We start from the raw sequence: 22,000 nt of genomic DNA, 5'->3' as shown, positions 1-22,000 counted from the left end.
AATAAGCAGAACAGACTGATGTGAAATAGTCCAGTAAATGCACTACATTTAACATTATTTACAGTGAAACCCACATTAAAGACAAAATGAGACCGTGCTAGATTAAGTTTGGGTTTTTTAATGGTTGTTTTTCGGGCTATTAGAGTTTATATTTCACCCGCTGACTTCCCTTTCAAGACTCAGGAGCCAATAAAATGGCCCAGGGAATTAGTGATTTTGAGGATGAACAGTGTGAGAATGGAGTGGTAGCCCTCCTATTGCCATAGGACTCTAAAACACAAATGAATGTCACTGGCCACAACATAAAGGGCTTTTCAAGAAAGAATGAATTCCTCCAAGGCAAATATTCTCTCTCTTTCCTTGGATGTTTCATTAGTAACAGCATCATTCAGAGCATTTTCTAGGCATACAAAATAATTTTTACAGATGGCAAAGTAGTTTACAAAATTCCAAACTATTATATCCAGAGGGTTCATCTTTATTTACACAGCCCACAGACATAGCCATTCCTGGATTAGATTAACATCACAACTCAACAATTTGAGACTAGGAAAGGAAGAAAAATGTCCTACCTAGTCAGAGGACTGAGGTAACCAAAGTTGTAACAACTCCTAAGAAAATTTTAGCATTGTCATTGACAAACCACTCTGAGCAGTTCAAGAATGATCAGCCGTGTTCCAACTCTTCATACATCTTTCCCCAGATGGCACCTCTGGCATTGCCTCTGATATATTTTCCTTAGATACTACTACTAATACAGAAACAATTGACATAATGGAATCACTCAGGTTCCCAACACTGTTCCTTAGATCACCTTTCATTTAGCCTTGACTCTGAGCGGGAATGAGTAGAGGAATTTGTAGGCATGCATCCAGAATCAAGTATATGTGGAAAGGTTCAGCTTATTACGTCATCTCTTTTTCTATGCAACTAATTACATGGGGGACAGAGCCCAATATTTACAAGAGACAGTGTGTAGAACTGTTGGATTTAGTGTTCCCTGTCATTCAGATAGATCAAAACCCAAGACCTAATCTCAGGCAGAAAAATAACCCAAAATACGTCATCTAGATCTTGAAAAACTGAATCCACAAGTCATTTTTTAATATAGACATTTGAAATATTGCAAAATTGGCAAATATGTAAGCTATTAATTGTTAAATACCCACTTCTTTTAAATTCTATTCTCAAATGTTAAAAATAGACTGTGTCCAAACTAGCTGATTACATAATATATTATATACATTTCAAGATATTTTACTCTATTTGTATAATGTGTTGTTTTCTCTCTGTTGCATCATGGGCCACAAGTTTGTGTAGCCTCTTTCACCTTTTCCATTGAGTTATTTTCCAGTTGACTTCCCAAGAGTGATTTTAATAAAATGAGTTTATGCTTCAAGCTCATTCATTGTTTACATAGAAATGCAGTACACATTATACATGTGTGTGTGTGGATATGGATAAAATTGTGTTGCGAAACATTGCATGATAGATAGATAGATCCCATATATGAATCCCTTCCTGATTGTCTCTTTTCTTTACCATCTTTGTAGGGGGAAAGGGAAGCTTGTACAGACCTCTTCTACATTCACAATACCTTCCAACAACCTTTTTTTTCAGATCAAACACTTGGATTTCACCATAAGACTCATTTCGCCTCACTCTGACAATCAATAGGACAATGGATTGTACTATCTTCCCCCCTCCAAGTTCCACATCTCAATGGCATCTCTATTATCAAAGCTATTTATCTTGTGACTTAAATAATTTGTCATGTAGTTTGATATCACAACAAATATTTCAGAGTTGGAAAATTGTGTTTAAAGCCACTGCTACATGAAATATCATTAAGTTAACCAAAAGAATTCCACTCCAAACATAATCTATTTTCTTTCTGTGTATACTTGCTGTATCTCTCAGTAGAATATAAGCTCCTTGAGGGCAGGGATTTATTTGTTTTTGTCTGTTATTCCAAACATCTAACAGTGCCTGGCAAATAATTTGAATTTCACCAGTGCTTGTTTAATTGAAGTATAGAATGCCCCATTAATTTGGACAAAGGTTGAGTTGGTGAGAAATCTTCATTCCTAGGTTATTTGGGTTTGGTTTTTGGTTTGTTTGGGTTTGGGGGTGGTATTTTTTAGAAGTATAGTTTTTTATTTTGTTTTGCTTTCAAGAACTTAGGGTGACTGGACCATGGCCAAGAAAATAGCAGCCTGGTAGAATGCCTAAAGGTACTGAATGACTTAGTTATTAGAGATTAGTCTGTCAATTGTTTGCAAATAAATAAAGGTTTTAAACTTGCTTCATAGTTCTCAAATAGTTTTTAAAACTCCCCCTTGGAATTTTCCTCATGCTATCAATTTGCCTGACGATTCTTTTTTTCCTCCATAGATAGGGATGGCAAAGGCAAGCTTCAGTCCAGGCCCTATTAGGATGATCACAAATTCAGATTTCTTTTTAGCCTGAATTACTGAGGTTTTATTATGTTAGAAATGGAAGGCAGTACATTTCTTTTTGAATGGAGCCTCCCTTCCAATTGCCCCCATCAGACCTGTCAGCCAAGAGAAATCAAACTAGCCAACTTGTCTCAAAGTACATATAGCAACCACATTCACATTGATAGGGGAGAGAAGAGGGTTTTTTTGACTGAATACACATTCATGCTTTTGAAAATGTTTTAATATGCTTAATACATGCAAATCATAGGCTAGGGTGATCTAAATGTGTTTTTGAGGAAAGGAAGGTTTTGAAATGGATGGTGTATTCTCGATTCGCTATGTACATGCCTCATCTACTCAATAATGATTAAATATTATTATACATTTTATTTCTCCATCTAACCTCTGTGACTAACTTCTCTGTTTCACTTCCTGGTTCATCTCTGTGGAAACCTCAGTGCTAGCACGAAAGCATGCATCTACATTCTATACCCTATCTCCGGACATTAAAGAGAATTTGCTTAAAGCACCTCTCAAATTCAAAGACTTCATCTATTTGACATATTCCCGGACTGTCCTGTGGGCTGCGTCTCATACAATAATCTAATACATGTAACATCCTCGGTACACAAAAGCCCAAAAAAAAAGACCAGGGTTGGGGGGAGGAAGAAGGTGATTTAAAGGAGAACATCCCATATATATTGCGGTCAGTAGTGTCAATATGAGGTCAGTTGTTTTAATTTCACTTTTCCTTCAAAATCTTGTTTTTTATCCTGTTCAAAATAAAATTTCTAAAATGAAGAATTCTTATGATGATTAGCAAGTCAGATTTCTAGTTTTATGCTATCTTTAATTTTCTCCATCACTCCCTATGGACAACATAGTTAGGGAGAAGTTGGGGAGAGGATATTTAGAATTAAATGATACCACTTTAACTTTCAGTAATAAATGTAATGTACAACCAAAACAATTTTTGGCTACATATTTCAGACCACATGTGAATGAAATGAACATAGGCCTGTCAATCATTCATCTAAGATCTTTCGCATTTTCACTCAAGTCTATAGGTCTACAAGAAAAAATTTAAAAAAAAAACTATGGACAGGGAAGAAAGTTGTTTTTTTTTTAAATAGCAGATAGGCCCTACACTCAAAGAACTAGATTTTGGTCAGTAACATTGCTTATCTATTCTTAGTGTCTCTACTATAGGTATGAGGTGCACTAGTATGTTTTTCAACCAATTCAGAAGGGTTACAAGCTATTAAATATATATGCATGTATTATATAGCTTTATGTTAGTTATGGCTATATGTAAGCTACCGGTAAAGCTGGATCTTTGCTGAGAGAATTTTTGCTACCACTTTAAAATATTTTCTTTTATCAAAGAATCTGAAGGTAATTTGTCAGATCTGGATAAGCAGATGAGAAAAAAGCAATATTTACATGTACGTGTGTGTGTGTGTGTGTGTGTGTGTGTGTGTGTGTGTGTTCTTTTCAGTATGAGGAGGGGAAAAATTCTTCTCAACAACTAGTTTTCCAAAAATATGATGCGCCACCTTGGTAGATAGAGAGATCCCCATCAATGGAGGTCTTTAAGCAAAGGATTGATTACCGAAGGATAGACTCTTTGGGAATAATGTAGAGATGATTTCTGTACAGGTATGGGTTGGACTACACAACTCCTGAGGTCCTTTCCAACTCTCTGAGATCCTTTTGTTCTTAAGTTTTTAACCTGGGGTCTACCAACTATTTTTAGGAGGAGGTGGGGGGATAACTATACTCCATTATTATTGATTTCCTTTGTAATCTATGGATTTTATTTTATGGATTTATAAATATGACTTTGAGAAGAGGTCTATAGGCTTCACCAGACTGCCAAAGGGGCCCACCACACAAAAATAGTTAAGAACATCTTTTCTAAGGAAATTATTTGCCTTGAGTTAGTGGGAGAATGGACCCTCATTTCTAGTCCTACCCTTTTATCTCCTATCTAATTAAGAACTGCCTTCCAATAACCCTCGGCTGCTCCTACCTTCTGTCAGGCCTATGAATTATGCAAAGGCCTAGATCCAGCCATTTGAAAAAGAAAACCTCTGAATGAATGACAAAAAAAAAAGGGAGAAAGTAAGTTTAGTGAACGGATAGAGTGCTGGACTTGGTACCAGAAAGACCTGGGTTCAAGATCGACCTCAGTCATTTACTAGCTGTGTGACCCCAAGCAGATCACTTAACCTCAGGCTACCTCACTCAGTGTGCGCTACTATAAAATGGGTCTTTGTGAGGACAAAATGAGACAACATTCACAAAGGGTTTTGCAAACCTTAAAGTATAATATAAATGCTAGCTGTTGTTGTCATTGCTATCTATCTTACCTGTGTTGTTGTAGGGAATCAAAATCTGGCAAACTACCCTAAGAAGAGAATCCCCAGAATGGCATCTGTATGCAGAAAATTTTATTTGATTGGAGGGGAAGCCTAGGGTGTTTATTGGTTCTATGAGGTCCAGCTAAAAAAGGCTTTTGTTGAACGTTGACATTTTACAATTATTAATCATATGATCCCCATCATCAAAAAAGCTAGGAAAAGTTCAGTTGCTAAGATCTCAGTGCTTGAGGAATTTAGGGGTATGAGATCAGAGGCCCACTAACCAATAAAAATCTGAGAAGAAACCGAGCAAATGCAGGAAGATATTGTTAAGACTGTGAATAAGAGAATGTTTCTGGGAACTGCTAGTTTGTCTCAGGTGAAAAGTTCACAAATCCATATACTGCTAATTGTGTTCAATAAAATCAATTGTCTAAATTCGGCACTACAAGTTGACATACTAATGAATAGTTAAAAAAACACCTTATCATGTATAACGGTAATTTTTAAGATATTATTATTATTATTATTAGTGCAAACCAATTATTTTAATGGCATAGGGAACTCCTGCTGATGCAGTTGGAACTCTCATCAGTAATTTTATTGTTGGGAGAGGGGCTAAGGGGTTAAATGGTTCACCATAGTCACAGAGCTAGTATGTGTCAGGGGTAGTACATGACCTCAGGTCTTTCTAATCTTAAGCCTGGCCTTCTCTCCTCTATACAATGCTAGCTCTCTGCTATTCCTGAGAAACAACAAGAAAAAAAACGAATCATGAAATGTGGACCAGTTTTATTTCCAAAGTAGAGTCCCACACTATTCCCCTTTACAATTCCTTTTCTGACTAAAACAACAAAGAATCCATCGAGTTTTATTTAAGAGATCTCCTTGAAACCAATCATCTTCCCTAATGGCATGCCCTGCAGATGATGTTTAATGAATGCTATCCTTCTCAGCCGCCATGACAGCATGGAGGAAGTGGCTAGGCATCACTCCTAGGTTATTCTTCATATTTAAAGGCTGTCGAAGACTAGGTGTACTGTTTATGGGAAATATGGTGATGGATGGGATGAAAGTTGCACTTGGTTGGTTTGGGAGTTGGTTTAAGCAGCAATAGAAATGGCACAGTGAAGCCTATAAATAGAGAGGACAGAATTTGGAGAAGTGAAGAAAGTTGAACCTAGAGTTATAACCTCTATTCTAGTACTCCCCAATTCATCAGTCTCAGGATCCACAAGATCAATCACAACTAGAAATACAGGACCCAACAGCCTGTGACTTCCTTAAGAGGTAACTCTCCATTAAACTGGTCTTCTATTGAAGATTTATATGACAGGGGTCATGGAAATCCTGGGATTAGATGATCTTTCCTTATAAAGATAGCCAGAATATTTCAGATATGGGAAGCATTAATATATACATAGGATCTCTCATAAAAGAGGTAGCATTCACATGAGGTACACCCTGTGCACCATGAATAACAGGGTAATTAACATGAAATTGCAAAACGTATGCATGGTTGGAGAGGGGTGGAGTAAGGTTTAAGATCATGGAGCTAATGATTATGTGACTCCTTTCTCTGACATAAAATAATAAGGAATAAAGAATATAGAATGGGGTGTACATAGCCATAGGGCTAAAGTCAAATAGAGAAACAGAGAGAAGGCTGGAGAAGCTGCACTCAAGAGAGTATTGAATGAGAACCCCTCAAGTCATCTCTGAACCTAAATAACTCTCTCCAAAACTGGGGACTTCTGAATAATCAGTGTAAATGCAGGAATTATTTTTACATAAGTGAGTATTTCTTGTGGTGGATGGATCATATTTATTTAACAGTCAAAGAGAACACTGCAAATCAATGTGAAAAAATGAATGCTATGCATAATAAAGAGGCAATCATTCCATCTATTGCTCCCCCTTTCCATACAAGGTATCCGATATGCTTAGCCACATCTAAGTTCTAGATACAATCATCCCAGAACAACTTTTTTTAAATACTCAGCAATGGAAAACTGATTGAGTAAATACTCCACTCTCTCCTCCAACACTGGAAAGGTCTTGAATGAAAGAAGAGCAGGCATGCAGTATTTGCACAGTGGCATTGTCTGCCCATGGGACATGTCCTCTTTTGACAGATGCTAACTTGGATAGCTGCTGGAACAAATGAAAGGAATCTATGCTTTGTAAAACATTGACCATTTTTTTTATCCCAGTGAATGGTATTTTGTTCTTGCCAACAAGATGATAGCCAAAGGCCACTGAACGCATCTTACTTTGAGTCCCGATAAGTGATAGAAGTCAAATTCAGGTCATGAGGACCATATATTTGTATTTCATGGATGATCTCTATAACATATAAGACTTAACTAATCCACCTATGCAGAAAAAAGTGCCTTGGTTAAATGGACTGTACAATGTGAGCTTGCTAGTGCTTCCTCTAGATAACAGTTAAAATGGCTATAAGAAACCATGCATACATTTTATTCCATCTGACCCATCTCTACTGGGACCCCAAAAAACAATACCTTTCAGAATATGGATAAAATGCTACTAAGCATCTCTAGATCCCATATTCTAAATGTTAATGTCCAATACCCTCTTCTGACACGTCATCAATATGTATACATTTGGTTTGCAGAATGTTCAACACATAATTGCCTTCTAATAAAACTAGATAAAAATAAGCTTCCCATCATTACATTGGATTTCCTAATTTTGATCTAATGGATAGGATGTAGCTGGAGAGCAATGGTCAATTTCAATAAATATTGCTCCAAACAGATAAATATTTGCTTCTTTCGGGGGGCATTTGAGATGCTTCTGCCCAAATTTTAAATGAAAACTGAAACAGGTATCATTTTAAAATCTTTTAAAACACACACACACACACACACACACACACACACACACACTACAAACTTCTTCCTTGTACCAAAAATCAAAAGATCTAATCTTTAACTAAAAAAATTTGTTAACTTTTCTGACCTTGACACATTCTGTGAAGGAGCCTGGCTGAAAAGTAGTATTGAAATGCAAACCATGACCTATGCCTTATTTAAGGGAAATAAGCAGAGATGGTCCCCCTCACTCCTGCACAGTACGTGCGCTCACTGGAAGAGGAGACACTGTACCCTCACTCCCTGTGCCTTAGGCTAGGGAGACCAAAGGCACCACACAAAGCTCTGTGTTCCTGTGGGTGGTTGTTGGTACCACCAAATCAATCCCCTGAGATCAGAGCATGCTCACAGTTGAAACTGGTCCTAAACTATGGGTCTCAAAATTAGCTTTTCTTCCCCTGTTATCTGAGGTATCCACCAGAAAGCAATAAACAGCAAGAGAGGGGGCATATCAATTTTCTTTGATATGGCTCTTCGGATCTTTGCTTTTCCCCCAAGCTGTTCACATCAGAACCTGTTCTCGAGTCTCTGGCAGTCGAAGGGCAATCAGGCCTCCTCCAACCAGAGAAGAGGAAGCCAAAAGGATGGGAACCACTTTGGTTATTCCTACAAAGGAAGCAAAGATGGAATTTCCCAAGATGGCCCCGAATTTGCAGATGCCGTTGAGGATACCAAAGGCTGTTGCTCTGTAGAGAAAAAAAGGAACAAAGGTAAGCCATAGTAAAGAGAGAGAGCTGAACATGATGACATTAGGTATAGCAGAGAAATCTTACTACCTCTGTTACTAACTACATATGTGACCTTGGATCAGTTAATCTCCTTGGGCCTCAACTTTGTTATTTGTAAAATGAGGGGGTTCAGAGATCCGTGAACTTTTTAAAAATAAAATCTTGTGTATTTTATCCATTTAAAAACATTCTGAAGAGGGTTCCATAGGCTTTACCAGACGCCAAAAGGTAGATTAAGAACCTTGGAGTAAACTATATTCTCTGGGGTCCCTTCTATCTTGAAAGATATGTTCCTGTGATCCCCATTTATTATTCTCAGGATAAGAGATTTATAGCATGGGAAAAAAAATCTCCTGAATCAGAATATAAGTGGGTTGGATGGAAGAACACTAATCTGCTGTGGGTAACTCAGAACCACTGGCCAAGGGCAGCTTGGGTCAGGGTATTTATCATTCGCAGCTGAATTTTGATAGGATGTAAATAGGCTAATAATCAAGTTTGGATAATTTTAGGTCATTAAGAAAGAATATTATGGAGCTCTAGGGATGTGGGAAAATTGTCCAAGGGTCTCCCTGTTAGTTTCCTACTTTGGCATTTGACATCGCATCTACTTTCTCTTTTGTTGTCCTTTAGTCATTTTCAGTCATAGCTGACTCTTTGTGACCCCTTTTGAGGTTTTCTTGGCAAAGACACTGGAGTGGTTTGCCATTTCCTTCTCTAGCTCATTTTACAGATGAGAAAATGGACTTGCCCAGGGTCATACACATAGTGTTTGAGGCTGCATTTGAATTCAGGTCTTCCTGACTCCAGATCCAGTGCTCTGTTCACTGTGCCACCTAGCTGCCCACTTTCTTTCTAAATAAAGATTAATAGCAATACTGGCCTAGAGAGTATATGAAAACCATCCATGTTAAGTGGCTGTTTTTGGTGGGCAAAAAGAAATAAGAGCACCAGAAGGTGCAATGTAGGAAGCAACAGGAGACAGAGATAAATGGTGTCCCAACTTCCTTCAGCTCCTGTACTCTACTAGGACAGAGTGTTGACCTTGTCCCTTGTGATACCCGCTTCTGCCTCAGTTCAGGGACCAAGAATCCTCCTTGACCTTTAATTTTATTCAGACTCCTGTTCTCTGAAGAACAGAGGACCAAGCTGGTTCCCCCAATATTGTTCTCTGTTACCTTACCCTCAGATAGCTGCCATTTATATAGTACTTCAAGGTTTGCAAAGCAGCTCACATATTCATTGCATTTGTTCCTCACAATAATTCTGTGAGGTAGGCACTACTATCTTTCCCATTTTACAGGTGAGACAACTTAAGTCAACTGAAGTTAAGTGACTCAGCCATGGTCACACAGCTAGTAAATATCTGAGGCAGGAATTGAACTCAGGTTCAAAAAACTCAGCTATTATGCGACCCTGGGTGGTCACTTAGTTTCAAGGTTACCAAAGTTATCTGTGAGAAGTCAGGAGATCTCCCTGTCTGTTCCTCTTTCCTCTCTCCTTCCCCCTTGAATTTCTTCTCCCTGTCTCTCTAACTGAAGGGAAGTATTTGTGCTTGATCGCAGCTAGACAACAATCAACCCCAGGGGACAGCCACTAGAGTGCCCAGGGTAGTATTCACCTTTTGTTGGTGGGATACAGCTCCACAGTAATCACGTCCAGAGCATTCCAGGCAGCAATGCTGGCCCCACAGAACAGGCACTGCCAGCCAATCATGGCAGACTCACTGTTGCCAAAGAACAGGAAGAAGCAGCAGACTGCCGATATCAGCATGGAGCCACCTTGAAGGGAGCCAAGAGAGAGAGAAGTATGCTATCAGTCTCTTGAGCCAGACTCTCAACAAACCTGTTAAACTTAGATATAGACTTCTGAAGAGTCAACCCTTTCCATGACCTAATCTCCAAACCCTAGGAAAAGACCAGGAAGGAAGTACAAGTTTAACTTTGTTATTCTCCAGTCATTTCAGTTGTGTCTGACTTCATGACCCAATTTGGGTTTTTCTTAGCAAAGATACTGGAGTGGTTTGCCATTTTCTTCTCCAGCTTATTTTATGGATAAGAAAACTGAGGCAAACAGGACAATATGACTTGTCCAGGGTCATACAGCTAGTGTCTGAGGCTGGATTTGAACTCAGGTCTTCCTGACTCTGGTTCTAGTGCTCGATCCACCGTGCCACCTAGCTGCCCAAGATCACACAGCTATTTAGTGACAAAGCTGGGATTCCAACCTGGACCACCAGATTCTTTATCCAGTATAAGTCCCACTATACAAAAAAACGAGGGGTGAAGCTACAAATTATCAGTGACTGACAAAAGACAGACAGCCCTGGTCCTGACATCCACCTCTGACTACTCCCCATTGTATACACATAGTTCTGCCATTGTTATATGCGAATCTAAAACCTTCTACTTAAGCTCCATTATTTCAAACTTCTCAGCTTTGTGGATATTATAAGATTAGGCCTGGTGGTCTTAAGACCACCATGACAGTCTCCCTTTAAGGGAGGCTAAAGCTTATAGAATCTATGCATGGAAACCATTGTTATAATATTAGGCCTGATGGTTTTAAGACCACCCTGACTGACAGTCTTCCCTTAAGGGAGGCTGTAAGCTTAAAGAACGTACTTATGGAAAAAATACTGACAATACAGCTGTGTTGTCCAAATAATATTTTGTCTACCTCTAGCTTATTTTCTGTCCCTGATAATAAACCTAAAAAACAATATTTTCCCTGATACCCAATATGCAACTCAGCCAGTTCCAGGGAGGCCACCCAAAATTGCGGCATAAGAACCTCACTCTCAGAAGGATGCTTTGGAGCACACTTCTTCCTACTGAATGGAGCCTTGCCTCTGTGCTTCCCACATAGCACTGCCTTTACGTGAGTTATACTCTATGTTTGTGTGCGAGCTTGAGCTGTACATCAGGTCCGCTTTTCCTCTCTCCCCTTATTCCTCCTTTCCATTCCTTGTAATAAAGCTTTAAATTGAACTGACTCTCATTATTCTCAGCACATGAACTCATTAAGGGATTGTTTTCCCCAGCATCCCTGGCTGGCTGATAGACATAAACTGGATACCCAGACAAGGACTTAACCTATTGATAGCCACATCTACACTAGGGGCATAGGGGACTGTGAGTCCAGTTGTAGAATGCAAAGGTCGATAGAGGAACACTATGTCCTCCCAGAAGGGACTCCCTTATGCTAGAGGACTGTCACAAAACAGTGAACTATAAACCAATAGTCCCCATTTCCTTCTTCATGGTTTAATGTCCTCAATTTTTTTTAAATGGACTAAGTCTCCTTATCTTCCAGAAGATGGAAATGTAGTGGCCTGATCGCACCATTGATTGGCCTGGGAGCTCTGCCCTTAGCCAATTTTTCTCTCTTTAGACAACCCACTTCTCACTCCCATGGTTTATCACATTGGCGCAGCACTAAATGTAAATACCTGATTGATTGTCAGAACTCCCAAGCTCAAATGATCCACCAGCCTCAACTTCCCCAGTATGAGGCATTACAAGCATGTACTGCCTTGTCCCTTAATGTCCCCAATTCTAGAAGAACAGTTCCACAACTTTAATCTCTGTCCTATACCAGTTTCTAGCTAAAAATCCAGAGATGATGAGGACCTGAACCAGAATGGTTTCAGTGGCAATGAAAAGGAGGGAAGGGATGTCACAGATATTACAGAGGCAGAATTCAAAGAACTTGGGGACTGACTTGATGTAAAGAGTAAAGAAAAGGGAAGAGTTTGAGATGATTCTCAAGCTTCAAACCTAGATATCTGGGAGGACAGAGCTCCAAAAGCTTACGACATTGCACAGCCAAGAGGACAACAAAAACAGGTTCCCTGGTGTGGGAAGATTTCCTCTCTACCTCTCACCATTGTAGGTCCAATTTATATAGGGAGCAAATTATTGCAATTCTGATGGGATAGCTAGAAGTGTCAGATAATAGTCAGACTACAGGTATATGTTGTTACAAGGGCCAGAGAGCTGGGAGTGCATCCATGTGAAAGCAGTGATTACAGTGAGAGTAAGTTCCACTTGAGCTTTCCCATCAAAGCTAAGGGGGAATAAAAGAGTTCGTATGGGAGTATGTGGAGGCTGAAGCTGTGCCCTCTGAAACATGAGTGAGTCTGGGGATGCCCTGATGAGCAGGAATGAGAGACTGAGAATTCTTGGTGTTACAGGGCTTGCAAATTGGGAAGAGGATGGAGGAATACAGGTAGCAACCCTCCCGAACTCTCCTAACATTCCCCTCCAAACAACTTTAAAATAACTCCTTGAATCAAATTTTGGAGCTGCAGAGCCAACAAAAGGTCAGAGTGGGACATTTTTCCAGCCTAAGACAACTTAGGAGGTTAGCAAGAGGGGTCTGCGACACTGGGATCAAGATTACAGGGGACCCTTTGCCGACACTGGGTGCAGCTGGTGCTGACTGGCAACTCTATTGCCCATACGCAATTCTGGTTTTCAGTACCAGGAAGAAGAGGAACCCTTCTGGTGAAGGGTCACAAGGGAGCAGGGACCTGGTCATAGGTCCAAGGCTGAAAGGAGCACCAGCACTTGCAGCTGCAGGAGAACAGGGGATCTGGTCACAGTTCCAGGGCCAAGAAGAGCCCTAGAGCTTACAGCTGCAGGGGAGCGGGGCCCTTTCTGGGTAAAGACCAGAGTGCAGATCACGAGAGCAGTGACCACACCTCTACCCACATCGCAACACCTTGGAAAGCCCCCAGACTTGCAGACCCCCAGAACTAGCTCTGAAAATAGCAGCACAAAAAAGCCTGAGGTTTCCCAATTCCAGATGACTCATGATAAGAAAATGCTATCTGCCTCTAGAGAGAGAACTGAGGATCTGTGAGTACAAATTGAAGTATAATTTCTCTCTTTTTTTTGCAATGTGGCTAATATAGAAATATGTTGTACACATATTTCTATTTTTGCATGCACAATTAATTGATATTTTACTTGCCTTATCAGATGCTATGATTACCCTTTTATAGATCTGTAATTATTGTCCCCATTGATAAAATCATTACTCCCATTTCACAGATTTACATCTATCTGCCAGGGTTGTTGTAAAGATAAAATGAGATAATATTTGTAAAATGCCTTGTAAACTTTAAAATGCTATGTAGCTAAAAGATCAGATCTTATACAACTGAATTTGTATATATGAATCATCCACATAGTTCTCCTGAGTTTTAATTTCTACTCTCTTCTTTCCAGATAAGAACCAGCTCTGAAATTGGGATAATCCCTCACTCTATGTCTTTGGATCAGTCAGTGAGTCATTCAATTATCGTTAAGCATATACTGTGTGCCAGGCATTATGCTAAGCACTGTGGATAAAAAAAAGGAAAAAGAAAAAGGAATTGGGCCAAAGATAAAACCACTGTTTCAATAAACTGCTCAGAGAAAAGTTTTCAGTATTATTTTTTGTGCACGATACACACGTGTGTATGCATGCATATGTATACATATCTATGTATGTATATAAGCATATATCTGAATTCAAGCGAAGGGAAATAGAGAATCTTTAAGATCCAACTAAATATTTGTCCTTAGAACATATTAGAACATGAAAATGTTCATCAGTAAAGAAGTGGAGTACTACAGAATGTTGTGTGCATTCTTTTTTTTCCTTCTTACAAGGGATAGTTCAGTGTTGGTAGGAAAGTGCACAAGCCAGTGAAAAAAACAAAAGTGTCAACAGACCATCTTAAAAATCCTAAAGCCTGCTTTCAAGGAGCTCATAGTCTAAGGGGAGAGACAATGTGCAAGCAACTATGTATAAGCAAGCTATAGGTAGGATAATTTGGAAATGGCCAACAGAGGGAAGGAATTTGATTTAAGAGGAAATTGGAATGGCCTCCTGTAGAAGGTAGGATTTTAGTTGACACTTCAAGGAAGCCAGTGATGTCAACAGGCAGAGATGAGGAATTGAGAGCATTCCAGGCATGGGGGACAGCCAGTGTAAGAGCATGGAATGGGGAGATGGAGTGTCTTATTTGAGGAATGGTAAGTAGACCAGTGTCTCTGGACCACAGAATATGTGGAGAGGTGTAAGAAGACTGGAAAGCTGGGTCAGGAGGGAGGGGGTAAGTTTACAAAGAGCTTTGATGATTAGAGGATTTTATATTTGATTCTGGAGGTGATAAGGAGCCCCTCGAGTTTACTAAGTGGGGCGGGGCAGCATGGTCAGACCTAAGCTTTAAGAAGATCACTTAGACAGCTGAGTGTAGGATGAAGTAGAGTGAGAAGAGGCTAGCAGAGGCCTCTATTACAGTCTTCCTCAGGGAGTTTAGCCACAAAAGAGAGAAAACCAATGGGATGACAGCTAGCAGAGATGGATAGATCAAATGAGGATTTTTTTGAGGATGGGAGAGGGATTATACAAGGAGGTCAGGGGGCAACCTTACACAGCAATTCCAGCACAGACACAAAGATGTTCAGGGAGGGGCAGGTTTGGGGGGGAGGAGAGAATGATGACCCCCCCCTTTTTGGAAATGTTGAGCTTGAAGTACAAGGAGGATATCAAAGTAAAAATGTGTAGCAAGGAGTTTGAAATACAGGATGGAAATCAGGATGAAAGAGGCAGATTTGGCAGTTATCTGCATATAGGTGACAAATGGAGCTATTTAGTGGATGAGATTTCCAAGAAAAAAAAAAACGTAAAAAGAAAAAAAGAATCAGACCAAAGACAAAGCCACTGTTTCAATAAACTGCTCAGAGAAAAGTTTTCAGTATGCTTTTTGTGCAAGATATACACACGTGTGTATGCATGCATGTGTATATATATACATATGTATGTATATAAGCAATTATGTGAATTCAAGCAAAGGGCAATAGAGAATCTTTAAGATCCAGCTACATATTTGTCCTTAGAACATATTAGAACATGAAAACATTCATCATTAAGGAAGTGGGGTACTACAGAATGTTGCATGCATTCTTTTTTTTCCTTCTCACAAGGGACAGTTCAGCGTTGGTGGGAAAGTACACAAGCCAGTGAAAAAAAAAAAAACAAGCGTCAACAGACCATTTTAAAAATCCGAATTATTAGGTCCAATTTTTCATTATTACCTTTTATTTGGTTTATATTTTTAAAATCAGCTTGAACCTGGAGTCAGTCCAATATTTCAACTCAATTCAAGAAACATTTTTCCTAGGGTCCGCCGGGTGGCTCAGTGCAGAGAGTACTACTGGCCGTGTCAGGAGGAACAGAGTTCAAATCCAACCTCAGACACTGAGTGACTGTGTGACCCTGGGAAAGTCACTTAACCCCGATGAAAGAAACAAACACACATCCCTTGCCACCCATGGAGACAGCATATTTATTCTACCACTTACAATATGAACAACTACAGGTTAATGTTATCAACTAGGGCTCTCATGATGAGGAAAAAAGGGACCATATTTCTCTTGCTGACCTTGCCGGACAATCAAGGAGGGGTGGGAAATCTACTCCCTCCAAATTCTACCAGTATTCATAAGGCATAAATAACTATTACCATTTGGAAACCAAGTCTCAGAGAGTGATTTACCCGAAGTCACCCAACACATAAAGAACAGACCTGAGAACCTAAGCAAAGTCTTACGATTCCTAGACCAGTGTGGTTTGCACTGCCTTTACATGACAAATGAATGGGGCTTAATGGGGGCAGGGAGAGAATTATCTCAAGAGTTAACTAGAAAAGCTACAATATAAATTGGCATGTGGTACCCTCTCTGCATCCTCTGCCCTCCATGATCAGGGATAACTTTCTCTTCGTTACAAGGTATTTGGATTTAGACAGGTTTTCCCTTACCAAAGTTTCCTACTCCTCATGTTTGTCTACTGCCTTAAAAAAAAAGCTTTCTCAGGGTACTTTCCAAAATATTATTATTTCATCACATTCTCACAGAAACTTTGTGAAATGGAGGGAGCAAGTATGATTCTATCCATTTTGCAGATGAGAAAACTGAGTCACAGAGAAGGTAAATGATTTCTTCGGAGCTACAAAGTTGCTTATTGGCATAACAAACATGTCTCCCAAGTTACACGTATACTGGCCACCACTGCCCCCAACCTCACCAATCATCTTGATTCTCCCAATTTTGTCCATGAGCAGGGCTGATACAATGTTGCCGGGTAGTACAGACAGACTGCCAAGGAAGCTAACAAGGTAAATTAGGAAGTCATTGTCTTCTTCAAAATCCAGGTGGCACCCCTCTTTCTGCTCCATAAAGGTGCTGTTGATGAAACGGCAACCAGTGAATTTATGCCGATAAAGATCTGTAAGGGAAAGAAGCCAAGATTAAAACAGTTTACTCACTGGGAGCATCTCACCTTCAGCTCTGTCCCCAGTTCCCAGCACTGTGCCTTGAATTTATAGTGGGTGCTTAATAAATGTCTGCTGAATTTTATTATTGAATTCAAAGAAGGAAGAGAAGGAGGTAAGGATAGGATAACTCATAAACATATGCCGTCTCCATGGGTGGCAAGGGATGTGTGTCAGCACTAGCAAAGGAAGTTCTCCAAGTGAAACAGGTTTATGGCTAATGGGGTGGGGGGAGGGAAGGGAGCCTTTTTAAAATGTAATTAACTATTCAAAATTCTAAGTAAGAAAGAGATAATCAGGCTTAAAAATAAAAAAGTAAATTATTTGTGGAATTAATAATAATTAAAATTTACATAGTTCCAAGTAGGTAAATTTATAAGTTATTCATGGAAGCTTAAAATATTTGTGGGACATCCCTGATTTTTTTAATTTGACCTTACAACGAACAATCATAGAGACAGGGATTAGAACTGTGATTTCATTGACATAGAGAACTGCCAGGTAAGGAAACTCCTTCCATCCCTTCATTTATCAAAGGGCATTGACACATTATTTCAAATGAGATAATGTTTATAAAAAGTGTTTAGCACAGTGCCAAGCACGTAGCAGGAGATATACAAATGCTTATTCCCTTCCCCTCCCTTCATCCTCTCTGTAGTCCTCTGAGACAGGCTCACTAAACATTCTAATTCCCATTTCACAGATGAAAAAACTGAAACATGGAAAAGTTTAGCAACTTGCTCAAAGTCATGAAAATAATTAGAGGGTAAACGTGGTAGGGTAAACAAGTCTTCTGAATGCTGCTCTTTCCACTGGATGACAAAGTCATCCTCATCCCATCCTGCTCCAGGGGGTTTTCCTAAGAACAGGCAATGTCATGATGATTTAAAAACCTTAAAACACTATGTGCATATGCGCTATTATTAGGGAGAAGGAAGGAAGCTGGTCCTGTGATTTCATTGGGATAAGGAACTCCCAGATGAGACCATTCCCTCTATCTAGGCAGTATAGCATCTCCTCTGTGCCTTTCAGTCTAGGAAATCGGCCTAGAGCATTGAGAAGTTTAGACACTTGCTCAAGGTCACACCGCCAGAAAGTATCAGAAGCAAGACTTGAACCCAGCACTTGCTGGCTCCAAGGTCCACTACTCCACACTGCCTCTCAGTGTTATTATCCCCATTGTTATTATAGATGAGAGCTATTCTGAGCTAAGCATCTCTGCCTGGTGCCTGCCTGACACTGCTGTTACCTGTGTTATAGAAGATGGTCGATTCGATAGTGCAGTTTTTGAAGAAAGTCCCAGGAGACACCACATCTTCAAAATAACATTCATCAAAGAAGGAAGACTCAAAGATTACATTCTTGAATTTCATCTTATAGAACCTGCAGAAAAGGATCATCCCACAGTGGCATCAATTGTAATGATTCACACAGTGAAGATAGAGCCTTGAGATGCCAATAGAAGAAAGAAGACAAAAGTCTAGGCAGCTGCTGGGGATGCTGCAGGATAAAAGACACTTTGACACCATAAGTCAATTCAAATCAATCCCAAAAGCATTTATTTAGCGCCTGCCAAGTACAGAGGACACTATACGTGGGTTCTGGAGGACACATAAAACCCCTAGAAGACAACGTTTGCCCTTTGATTTCATGGATGCTGGAACTTTCCCCACCTTTGCATATCACAACAGCCTAGCGCAGAGGTGTCCAAGGACTACCACCTGAACCAAATTCAAATGGAATTGGCAAATGTTTCACAAAATAAATAAAATGCAATGTAGATAACATTAATTTATGGTTTTCTACTTCAATATTTAGTCTGCAGGTATCTGTCTCTATTTAAGAACACTGGGAGAGAGTTGCCAGATCACTCATGTTATGTGACTTGCCCAGGGTCACACGGTAAATAAGTATCAGAAGCCAGATTTCAACCTAGGCTTTCCTGCCACCAACTCCAACCCTCTATCCACCACACCAGGCTGTCTCTGGCAACACGTATGCAGTTATCTATAATACAACCAGGATGTAAATGTATGAGAGAGGTTCAGAGTGATAAAATGCAAGATTCACATACTTTATTTATGTATGTTTAGTGTGATTTAAGGTCCACATACTTTATCTATTCTTCTCAGGTTAACACTTGTTTATTCATCAGTTAGAAAGAATTGTTCCCTGCTTCATTGCTCAAAGAGTTTGAAATCAGTATTACCTAACACTGCAATAAAGGTTCACCCCAGAACCTCATCATCACCAGGAGGTGATCCATGATGCTTGGAGGTTAGAATGGAACAAGCTCTGGCAGCTGTCATGGCCTAGATGGGTCTATTATCCAAACCTCAGCCTAGGTCCACTCCTTATCCCTCTCAAAAGAGAACTCACAAAGTCATTGTCAAGCCAGAGACAACTCCTCAGATAAATAAGTCATCCCTCTGCTATTAAATGACAGGCCTCAGATCCACATGAATTTCCAAGCCTAATGTATTTTACTCAGGAAGCCTATTGCTTAACTTGCTCAACATCCCTCTTTAACAAAGAAATAAAGCAGTCATGGGGCATTTAGTGATCTCCTACTGTTCTGCCAAAGGCAAGTGGTATAGAAGAGCCATAAATCACAAAGGAAGATAATAAGTACACAGGCTTTGAAATATTCCTCTGAGTTATAAAAAGCTTCAGATATATGGGAGAAATGAAAAGAAACAGGCCTATGGGACACATTCTAGAACTTTAAAGTTCAAGTTAATTTCTGTAATGTGTTGGCAAACTTTGTAAATAAGCACAGCTCCCCTCATGCCCAATTACTAATTTCTCTGCTGAGCTAATCTTTATTCAGAAGAGCATTGGAGTTGAGAGGAAAATCAGCAGTAGGAAATAGCAACTTGGAAATTTTCTATTTAAAAAAGAAAGGGCCACTGTGACATACAAACAGTAGGTATTCTTGAGACTGCATCAAGAGCTCTACTGCTCTGGCCATTCCTTGAGCCAAGAGCACCTAACCCTTACTAGGGGATCTGGTTTGGGTCCAAACACACCCATCCATAACTGTCCCACCCCTGTGTGGCCTGAAAAAAAAGGTTTGGAGTTCTACCTTCAGCCCTGGCCCAAATAACCCAAGTAACTAAATATATAACAAAAGCTGTGTCTTTACTGCTTCTCTAATAGTAGGAAGGAGGGGGTAAATATCTACACAATATCTGACCGCTACAGCTCTGTACCTCAGTTCAGCTCCACCCATAGAATCAAAAAGACAATCTCCAGGCAACTGGAAATGATCTCAAAGTCAGAGATGCCTAGAACGCTAGCAAGCTTGCCTTGCCTCCATTACTGATGAGTTAGTGGCACCAAGAAGCTTTCAGAGACCCTTGTCAGCAGCAGGTCACCAAAAGATGGAGGTGCCAGATGGAGGAGCTTTTGTCTGCTCCCAAGTCCATGTGTTTTTTGCTGTAAGGAAGAGTTAGATCACAAGCTTGGACTTCTAGATGACTTCATCTGGACCTACTGGTGCCATTACTTGAACATCAGTTGGAAACCTCATTATACTGCCAATCCTCTTTTGCCCACTCACAAGGAATGACTGTAGAGAGCTAACCAAACTGAATTATGTCTTCACTGCAATGACTGGGCTTGGAATAGATTGTTTGGAGATTGTGTGGGTCTAGGAGACCTGCAGGGGCAGCTGAAGGGTCGATGTCCCATAAGATATGATTATTTGCTTTTATTTTTTCTATGCAAAGACACACCCATCGAGGCATGTCAGTCCGTTAGTATAGGGAACCAATTCCATTTTGCCAGAGTCATGTGACTAGAGTTCTGGGAAATATAGAAGACCTGTGACCTTGAAGTAGATATACCCTCTAGTGATGCAGAGTACAACCATCCAAGCTTTGTGCCCAGTAAATGTCTATAGTTTGATTACTTTTGCCTCAAATCCCATCTCATTTTCCTAGCTCTACCACCCACCTCCAAAGAAAGGTTGTCAAATTCTTCATGTGAAGCTTAATAGAAGAATGGGATAGAACAGGATAGAAATTTCCACCCACCCCACCAAAGTTATCAAAATAAAACTAGGTGGGGAAGTAGGACAGCTAGGTGGTACAATGGCCATTGGACTCAGAGTCACAAGACCCGGGTCCAAATCTTAGGTCAGCCACTTACTAGCTAAGCAACCCAGAACAAGTCATTGAACCTCTCTTGGCTTCATTTTTCTCATCTGTAAAATGAGAAGGTTGGCCCTCAATGGCCTCTAAGGCCCCTTCCAGTTCTAAACTATAATCCTACAATACTTCCTAGAAAACTAGGAAAGTCTGTGGTTGGAGTGAGTCGAAGCCAGGGAACTTATTAAAGCACTCAAAACATAATTCCAAGTCCTTTGATGAATGTGGGTAAACCCACTAATCTCCTTCCTCTTATACTTTGAGAAGCCTTAGGGGCCAACGTATGCATAATTTAAGCTCCCATTCCAAAAGAGGCAGTAAAGGAAAACATTAGATGGGTTTGGCTGGGCCTTGTAATTAATAATAATAATATTTTTGTAGTTCTATAAGATTTACAAAGCACTTTATAAATCTTACCCTGGGAGGTAGGTGCTATTACTGTTATCCCTATTTTACAGACGAGGAAGGTAAGGCAGATAGAGGTTAAGAGACTTACCCAAGGTCACAGGGCTAGTGTCTGGGGTATATTTGAACTCAGACCTTCCTGATTCCAGGTCCAGCCCTCTATGCACTGCACAAACTACAAAGGTTCAGTGGCAACTAGGAGTTAGAGTCAAATTCCTCTTCTAGAGTGCCAGCTCAGCTCTCCCTGATTCAGCATAAGGATCGCAGTGATATATGAATTTGAGATTCTTCGTATAGAACTTTTCATAAATCACTAATGGTGAATGCCTTGACTCTTGATATGATGTTGCAGATACTAACTGAGCTAGAATGGCAGTTCTACTGTCACTTTTCTAAACCTTATGAGACTTTCTCATGGAAAACTTGATAATACTACTCCAGCAGCTTCCCATTCAATTAGTGCTATAGATTGTGTAGGTAACAGGGTTGGGGGCACTGAGCTAAAATAACTGGTTCTTCGGTGCCATGTTTTCTGCCTGAATTTTGTTGAATTTAATTCATTCATTGATTCTCCCTCTAGCTGAGAGTTGTCTTACCAAAAAAAACCCTCCATCACATGTACTTTGTATATATGCTGCACATGCTTCTATGGGCACATGTTGTTTCCTCCAGTAGAATGCAAGCTC

General features: G+C 40.0%; 1 protein-coding gene across 3 annotated transcripts in view; it reads right to left on the bottom strand.

Moving 5' to 3' along the window:
- Positions 1-5,579: 5,579 nt before the first annotated feature.
- The window catches only part of SV2B (synaptic vesicle glycoprotein 2B), a 212,228-nt gene continuing 195,807 nt past the window's right edge, over positions 5,580-22,000 (bottom strand). For all 3 annotated transcript variants that reach the window (XM_036734687.1, XM_036734688.1, XM_036734689.1), the window contains 4 exons: positions 18,008-18,141; positions 16,512-16,712; positions 10,051-10,210; positions 5,580-8,387 (listed from right to left, as the gene is read on the bottom strand). In XM_036734687.1, coding sequence (XP_036590582.1) covers positions 8,204-8,387; positions 10,051-10,210; positions 16,512-16,712; positions 18,008-18,141 — 679 coding nt within the window. In that variant the 3' untranslated portion in view covers positions 5,580-8,203. The remainder of the gene's footprint in view (positions 8,388-10,050; positions 10,211-16,511; positions 16,713-18,007; positions 18,142-22,000) is intronic.

This window comes from Trichosurus vulpecula, chromosome 8 (genome assembly GCF_011100635.1).
Source record: "Trichosurus vulpecula isolate mTriVul1 chromosome 8, mTriVul1.pri, whole genome shotgun sequence".
NCBI lineage: Eukaryota > Metazoa > Chordata > Mammalia > Diprotodontia > Phalangeridae > Trichosurus > Trichosurus vulpecula.
Note: the sequence above shows the minus strand (reverse complement) of the source record. Positions and strands in the feature narration are given on the sequence as shown.